Source organism: Dunckerocampus dactyliophorus, chromosome 1 (genome assembly GCF_027744805.1).
Source record: "Dunckerocampus dactyliophorus isolate RoL2022-P2 chromosome 1, RoL_Ddac_1.1, whole genome shotgun sequence".
Lineage (NCBI taxonomy): Eukaryota > Metazoa > Chordata > Actinopteri > Syngnathiformes > Syngnathidae > Dunckerocampus > Dunckerocampus dactyliophorus.
In genome coordinates, this window is record NC_072819.1 from 46,569,865 (window position 1) to 46,578,708 (window position 8,844).

Here is an 8,844-nt window from a genome sequence, read left to right on the forward strand (position 1 = left end):
CTGCGTGTATTTAGCAATTGACATGCTTACCGCTTTTCTTGCTTTCCTGCCCCTCACTACAGTCGCTGGACCTGGACTGTGCTCCATGAGGGTCGGATCTTATTTCTTGAAAGCCAGGGGATCGTGCGCCATTTCCAGGAGTCCTTGGACCAAGACCTGGCGACCTGCTTCCCAAACCTGGTAGTTTTTCGTCTGAGCTCTTCCGAAGGAACTTCAACACCATTGGACTGAGGGCCTCCCTGCCGACACACACCAAAACTCCAGAGCAGGACATCAAACCTTGAATGTTGTCAACCTGAAAAGAAATTTACCTCTGTAAGTTAAAGTCCTAACCTGTAAGAACTACACAACCAATTTCCATGAAACTTTGCGGCATTGGCCGAAAAAGAACTCCATTTTGGTGTGGATCCATGGTTATTGTTTCACTTATGTTAAAATTATTCGACTTCTGAATAAATAGTGAATAATGCATGAATATTGATTTGACAAATTCAGGAATATTCAGGACTATAATCAGCATAATACATTTAAAAATGTAAATTGTTAAGATAGCTCAGCTTTGCATTCTACTGCGTGTGATTCATGTGAAAACTACAAAACATTTCTCACTTTGCGCCCTTCTGCGGTGTAAAGTTTGTGGACATGGAACTGCATCATCTCGGACACCTCCTCAAGAAAAGCCCTCATACTTCTGGTCGACCTCCTATTCAGTGTCAGACTCCTTCGTATTCCAGGCTCAGTGTTCTTAATCAGCAGGATGCGCCGATGTCTGTGAAGCGCATGGCCAGGTGAGGACGCAGACAGCTTCTCCGGTTGTTGGGGTATGCGGCTGTGATGGTGCCAAATGCTTTGGCGTTTGCTGGCAAGCTCCATGTTGACTGGTTTAGCCTGGCGCCGATCAGAACAGAGGTAACAACCCCCGTCCTGGAGTTCCTCCAGATGTTTGATGATGTGGGTGCCGCGCGGCGTGGTCACAGTCCGTACACCAAATGGAAGGGGCACCTACACAAAGATACAATGTCTTGATATTGTGCATCCATGTTGGTTCTTGCAAATTATTACCTTTAAGTTGTGTTTCGTCATTTGTTAACTAATTTTTTAACACATAAAACTTAATTTTGAATTATGAACCTGTCTAATATGGTGCTGCCATTCTAGTTCGAAGTAGACCTTTCATATTGATGTTCATACAGCCATGTTAGTGTTAATCCTAACATCACTGATTTTATACCGGACACTAACCTTTTGAGAAAGGTCATCCAGCAGGGCATCAAAGCATTTGAAGCTGCGTTTGTGGATAGCCATCCTGACACCCCCAAACTGGCTGTCCCCGCTTTTGTAGAAGGTGATCCTCTTGGCTGGCGCGGCTTTCGTCACGTGGGCAAGGCGCGAGTGGGGAGGGGGCTGAGGCGGGAGGGTGGAGGCATGCTTAGATGGCGCCTGAGGGTCCCATATCCCTTCTTGGACGAAATGCATGCTGCGCTTTCACACACACCTGAAGGTTGCAATGAAAAACAACATTGAATCTAGAGTTCCATAGAGAGCTATTGTGTGTTTTGTGTTTAGACACATTTCCTTTTGAGGATAACCACATAACTAATCTGGATGTTTGACTGGGCAGGATTTAGGTCAGGATATTGACTAACTAGACTTCCTGACATATAAGAGTGTTACATGTATCGTAAGGTCAGTGTGTTTCCGCATTTTCAGCACTGAATTGAAATTATTACACAAATCTAGTAGCAACCAACTACATTGATAGGCGCATGCAGCGTAGATATTGTATTTGAACAATACAACTAGCACACCAACATGAATTTGTCACTATTATTTGAATACATATGTTTTTGATTAACTTAATGTCTGCTTAGCTCAACAATGACATACAGTAGGCAGCGCGTCAGTCACCAAAGACGATACACCGACCACTCGCACAATCTAATGACATTCAATACAAGAAGGTCAATCACAAATTCTGCACAAGGTTACACATAGAGAGTCAGCGTACAGTACAGTATGTGTGCCTTTAGTGGCCATAATATTAGCTATATTACAAATACAGTGCCAACGGAAAGACAATAAGTCTTTACAAAGATGTTTTGATTGACGACAATCAAAGTGGTATTAATGATTAATTTTAATATTATTATGGTTGAATAATATAATACTGAGAGAATCAAAATACTGCATAAGATTACAACACATCATATTACATTGCATCATAATATGACGTGTAGTTGTATGCCACTGCATACACCAAACACAATAATAAACACACTGGAATATGATTACCTCTCTGATACTATCAGTCAAAACTAAACATTGTTTCGCTCTCTCAATTAGACATCTTACAATGCCGTTCTGTGGGTGAGATAAGAGGGCAAATCACTTCTCTTGGCTGCAGACACACTCAATGTGACACTCAGCATCTTAATCCTCCTAAACAACCTGACACTTGGAACACAGTCAGCCTCTCTCTTTTTAAGGAAAATGCACTGTCAAACTGCACATGATTGAAAATGGTTCATTTCTTTGGTGATACGACCCAGACAAGCACATGTGGAAAGGTAGGGTGAAGTAAGGTGATTAAACAGAAATTCAGCATCATGTAAGGAGTTATTAAATACTGCTTTAAAAAAAAAATAAAAACATAAATAAAAACAAGGAATTTTGAAGGCTTTGGATCAAAACATCATCAATCTGGTCTATTTCCATAATCTTTTACATTGCATCAGTCCATTAGTACCATCATCAACTGCATTTCATAACATTATATCACTATAAAATAAGAATTATAATTGCTTCCACATATTGGATGCACCATGGCGATACACGTCACACACATAAAAGAATGGCACTCACATTTTTAGGAAACATGGTCCAAACAGGATTTTTTTTTTTTTGAAAAGCGCACAACCTGATCCGTCCAAAAGTCTTTGCCGTCGAGCCAGACAGCAAGTTTCTCACCAAGTACTCAAGCTACCTCTCCACACTTTGTCATGAGCTCAGATGCTTCTTCAGCTCTCAGGCTAAAATGGCAGTCGGTAATCGGGAACATGGTGGAGGGAGATGGGGGTAAAGGAGGAGACAAGAGGAGAGAGGCTAAGGATAGAAAGAAAAGCCTGCTTAAGAACGTGTGTGTGGGATGGGTGGAGGAGGGGGTTGCTATGGTGAGGCCAAGATGGTGGAGAGACAAGTGACGCTCTCATGTGCTTCCACCTGACTGACAAGAGGTTATGCATGTTCTATTTTAAACGCTTTCATTTGCAGTTTTGCTTGCATGTTGTTATGCCTGGAACATTTTACTGATCATTTGCATGAGGCACACTTAATCCACTAGTCAATAAATTGGGGTTGGTCTAGGTTCTACAGTATGTGGGTTGTGCAATAATATCAGATAACCAATGTTTTTGGCCGATACTGGCATAAAATTAGATATGTTGAGGTTTTTTATATGTTCGTTCAAGATGTGACCTGACATTAGTTTGAGGGAAGAGCTACTGCCAATATCAGTATTGGAAATGTAGGGCTGAACAGCGGTATATTGGATTTATTGGAATGTACCGTAATTTCCGGTGTATAAGCCGCTACTTTTTTCTTAAACTTTGAACCCTGCGGCTTATACAGCGGTGCGGCTAATTTATGGTGATATTCTAATCTTGTGACATCTCCTTTACTTCAGAACTGCTACTAATCGTTTAAGTACTGTGCCGCTCACGAGTCAGTGAGGAAATGTTAGCTCTTTCTTTGTCAGGAGTCAATCACAAGCTATAAGTGAAATCACGACAAGTTTGTCAACTCACTGGAAATTGCAGTCAGAACTCAATATAACAGTCTGACTCACGGTGTCATCTTACAAAGAACACTAAAATCATCACACAGCAACTTAACACTCAAACGATAGCTAAGAAATATACAAAGCAAGTACCAATACGAGTAAAATAAAAAAAAGCTATTTAACTTCATCCCATAGTGGATTTTGTCCCAGCAAACCATTTCATTGGTTATTGCTGCCAGGGCACTGCAATGCTGCCTCTGTCCACCAGAGGGAGCCAGAGGAGCCCAGAGGGACTCTGACATCAGCAGCAATAACCAATGAAATGCTTTGCAGGGATGAAATGCATTATGGAATGAAGTTAAAATAGCTGTTTTTTATTTTTAACTTGTATTGGTACTTGTAGTGTATATTTCTTACCTGCATTTTGAGTGTTAAGATGCTGTGTGCTAAGTTTAGCGTTCATTGTAAGATGACACAGTGAGTCAGACTGTTATATTGAGTAATGACCTCCTGCGATTTCCAATGGGTTGACAAGCTTGTCGTGACTTTTTTCATAGCTCATGATTGGCTCGTGTCAAATAAAGAGTTACCTGGTCCTCACGAACTTGTGCACAGCACAATATGCCATTTTATGACATGGACATGTGCACCTTATATACTCTATGTACAAATCAAAAGTAAGTCAACATTTTTCTTTTCAACCTTTTGGGCATACTTTGGACATAGTTTGAGGAAGGGCCTTTCTTTACCAGCAGTGCACATTACAAGGTCCATGAAGCATGCTTGGATAACGTTGGTGTGGAAAAACCTGAGAGTCCTGAACTCAACCCTATCAAAACTCCATTGGGATGAACTACAACAGATACTTAGGGCCCTTTTGTGCTTTTGGATGAAGGAATTTTGACACACATGTCAAACTTTTATTTCGTCCGTTTTTTTCCAGTTGCCACAATTCTATTATTGCTGCTTATGTGTCAGAAAATGGAATAATTTACTTATGAAATGTTGCATTTATGGTGCTATAATAACAGGCAACATGAGACAAGGTATACGTACTTTGGGGTTCCAAATTACAAACCAGTCTTGTTAATGAAGAGTCCATGCTTCATAGCTTTTATGTTTGTAGAGCTACTCAAAAAAAACAATGCCTATGGGAGAGGTGAGTAATCAGGAAGTCAGTGGAGGATCAATGGTTTTAGAGTATGCAGCAGCAAGTGCATCTGATTTTCTCTCCAAGAGTGGGAGAAGGCTATGAAATGAATAATGGAGCTAAAAAAACAAGAACATAGCCATCCGTTAAGTTCCCAGGGTCCATTCAGATATTCTTTTCTCAGTCGGTGTCTGTGTGCATGTGAATGGACAGACAGATCGCTGCATTAAGTAATGTGTGAATGGAGAGACAAATATTGAAGTGATGTTTGTATGGAAGTTCACAGAAAGATGTTGAGGGATGGATGATGACATCAATTAAAATCCTTGTGAATTATAATATACAGTACATTCTATTAAGGTGTGCACTACTTGGCAGCAACCAAAAGAGGCACTGTCATGTCAGGTTCAACAGTGGCCCTGAAGAAGAAGATTATAAAAGTATGGTGGCTGACAGGGTCAAACACGCAGCAATGTCCAAACGCTCCAAACACAGAGATGAGCCAAAGCAGAAAAGGCATAAACACCATCAAACACATGCAATAAGGAAGTGCTGCAGCAGCTGTACCATTACACCACCAGGTAACAACAAGTGTGGGTGAATAATGCCATCATTCTCTTATTCTGCTGCTGTGTGCTGTCAATCATTGTGACTGCCAGCGGTGCAAAAGGGGGGGAACTACGCACAGCGAGTCTTCCGCATATATTTGTTTGTTTTGGGGATTTGGGTGTAGCTGCACTGATAAAATTTTTCTTTTGCATTTGTTTTTGATTCTGCAGCATCTATGTTAGGGGAGTCCAAAGTCCACCTTTCTAAAACTATAATTTAATAAGAAAACAAAAAAAACAAAAAAACAGCAAAAAGGGAAAAATCACCAATCATTTTACAAGAATATATTGAGAAATGAAATTGTAATCTAACGAGAAAAAGTTGTAATTTTACAATGTTTGTTATATTGGAATATTCGAACAATAACGTCATTTTAGTAGCATAAAGTTGAAATGTTAAAGAAAAAAAACGTTATGTTTTTAAAAGTCGTGATATGATGAAAAACAAACAACTTTCCAGGTTCTTAAAGAAGTAACAACGCTGTAACCGGGGTGGGATGCTGCCCTTAGAATGTGGGCAGTGAAGTTTAACACCACAGTCCCGGTTGTATTGCAAGCAATTGATGCTGTCAGACAACTATTTTATGCCTCACACTAGGGTTAACTGGCATCACCCCCCCTCTCCTATATACCCTTCATCCCTACACTTACTCATTATTGACTCCATCCAACTCGGTGCAATAAGTGTTATGTGCAGTAAGCCCAGTGGCCAAATAAAGAGTAGAGGATATAAGGAGTAGGGTTGGGCATCATTTGAATTTGAGCTATTCCAGTTCTGATTCGTCGTTTCAATTCCGGTTCCTAACGATTCTCGATTGCGATTCCTTTCAGAAGTAGGGTCATAAAAGTTTGCATGGTTTAATTGAGGGCGCTAACCAAAGTTCTTGGGTTAAATGTCTGAATGTCTCCGTGATTGTTTTTAATTATGTCAACTTTTTATGTATTACTTTACTATGAATTAGCTTCTGGGATGAGACTCAGCACCTCCAAATCCGAGGCCATGGTTCTCAGTCGGAAAAGAGTGGATTGCACCCTCCGGCTTGGGAATGAGGCCCTGCCCCAGGTGGAGGGCTATTCTTAACCACATCGTAGCAGACAATGTTGTCCTGATGGCCTCATCGGGCTGTGACCTTCAGCGTTTACTGGGGCAGTTTGCAGCTTCTGGGATGAGACTCAGCACCTCCAAATCTGAGGCCATGGTTCTCAGTCGGAAAAGGGGGGATTGCCCCCTCCGGGTTGGGAATGAGGTCCTGCCCCAGGTGGAGGAATTCAAGTATCCCGGGGTCTTCGTCACGAGTGAAGGAAGGTTGAAGCGTGAGGTCAACAGGCGGATCAGCGCAGCATCTGCAGTAATTCGGCCGCTGAGCTGAGAGCTGAGCCGGAAGGCAAAGCTCTCAATTTACTGGTCCATCTATATTCCCACCCTCACTTATGGTCATGAGCTTTGGGTCGTGACCGAAAGAACGATATTGCGGATACAAGCGGTTGAAATGAGTTTGAAATGAGGGGCTCCGAGTGGAGCCGCTGCTCCTTCACATCGAGACGCCTCCCTGGTGAGGTGTTCCGGGCATACCCAGCCGGGGAGAATGCCCTGGGGCAGACCTAGGACACGCTGGAGGGATTGTGTCTCACAGCTGGCCCGGGAACGCTTTGGTGTCCTCCTGGTAGAACTGGAAGAGGTGGCCGGAGACCGGGAAGTCTGGACTACCCTACTGAGACTGCCGCCCCTGCCACCCAGATCCACATAAGCGGAAGAAACTGGATGGATGGCTATTTTTAACCAGTAAAACAATATTAAATCATTGAACTTGAACATAAATGACAAGTGATTTTTATTTTTGAAAACTTAGTGGCGCACCCTCCTTTGCGTTATATGATGACATTGCAAATGTTGCACGGCGCCGACCGTTCATTTTTTTTGCAGAATTTCAGCCAAACTTTACAGCGCTGTCGCAAACTGTCCATGGTTGAAATGGATGAACACAAACGCTTCCTGCCGCTTCTGCTTCGTTGGTGTTCGCCGCCTTCGTCGTTGTTGTTTTGCGGCCATTTTTGCCGCTCGGCAGGCTGGTCGGTCAGCGAATATAGGGATCCAAATATTTAAAAATGAATGATTCCGGGAGAATCGGAATGTTAGTCCCGGTTCCCATCGATGCTCAAACAGAGTTCTTATCTCCTCTACTCTTTTTTTTTTTGTAGCCGTGCTAAACTGCAGCTTTCATTGGTGTTGTATAGTATTTAGCTAGTCATGTTGGTCAAATGTCCGTTAGCTTGTCATGTTTAGTTCTTTTAGTGTTTCCTTCATTTTAGTTCCTGTTAGGCTCTTATTTTGTAATTCTTCCTGTTTTTTTCCGTCTTGTTTTCTGCTGCCTTTACTTCCATGTTCTTCCACACCTGCTGCTGATTTGAGTTCTCTTATTTAGTTCAGCTGGTGGCGTCTCCCTTTGTTGGAGCATTACAAACGTACTTATTCATATAACTCACACAGAGCAATGAAGAACCTCATGCCGTGTCTCCTTCCTTGTTTCTGTGCTATGAGGCGTTCAGTTATTGATATTTATTGGGATAAATGTGGGACCTTGGGTTCTAAATTTCGAGAGTTTCATGTGTGAATGTGCGCTGGTATGACAATAAAGTTCCTTGAATTGAATCCTTCAGATGGCTAAATTATTAATTATTTCCTCTGTCCTAAAACTAGATTTCCCATTAAAAGACTAGAACTGCTCAAGGATTCTTTTTCAATTTTCCCAGACTATGGCCATGGTCAAGAACAAAGCTGATGGGATTAATGGTGCTTTGTATCTCGTTCTATCCCCCCCTCTCTCTGTCAGCACAAATGAATCCCTTAAGGAGTGTTACTGACCTCTTCATTACTACAGTAGTTGCTTTAGGCCTTCCCATTCAAGTCAAATAAAAACAAAAAAGGTTCATCTTACCCATATGGATGCATCCCAACTTGTACACTCAGTAAAGCATTCGAAACATCCACGGAGAAAACACGAACACAGGTTTGAACCGCCGCGCGTGCAGTAAAGAGACGTACCTGAGATACGTCAAGCTGGCCGACCGTCAAGCAGACCGTACTGCCGGAAATGGCGTATTGCAGCCCTTCAAATTAAGGTGTTCCAACGGGAACCTATTGGCTGTCAAAGTAAGAGCTAAATTATTAGTACGTCAGGTTTTGATAAATAATGTAAACATCAAAACATTTTTCTGTCATGATAAAAAGGGGGTATCTTAAAAGGTCAGTAATAATCTCTTCTTGTTATTCTAGTTAGCTTTTAAGTGAAATCAAGAATCTCCCACAT

General features: G+C 41.8%; 1 protein-coding gene across 2 annotated transcripts in view; it reads right to left on the bottom strand.

Moving 5' to 3' along the window:
• Positions 1-8,599, bottom strand: part of rp1l1a (rp1 like 1a) — a 20,508-nt gene extending 11,909 nt beyond the window's left edge. Inside the window, exons 1-4 of one of the 2 annotated variants that reach the window (XM_054788610.1) lie at positions 8,473-8,599; positions 1,243-1,495; positions 610-1,002; positions 31-295 (exon numbers count right to left, since the gene is read on the bottom strand). In XM_054788610.1, coding sequence (XP_054644585.1) covers positions 31-295; positions 610-1,002; positions 1,243-1,476 — 892 coding nt within the window. In that variant the 5' untranslated portion in view covers positions 1,477-1,495; positions 8,473-8,599. Of the gene's footprint in view, positions 1-30; positions 296-609; positions 1,003-1,242; positions 1,496-2,862; positions 3,083-8,472 lie in introns of those variants that run through there. The other variant, XM_054788600.1, reaches the window with a different exon arrangement.
• Between the last annotated feature and the right edge of the window lie 245 nt (positions 8,600-8,844).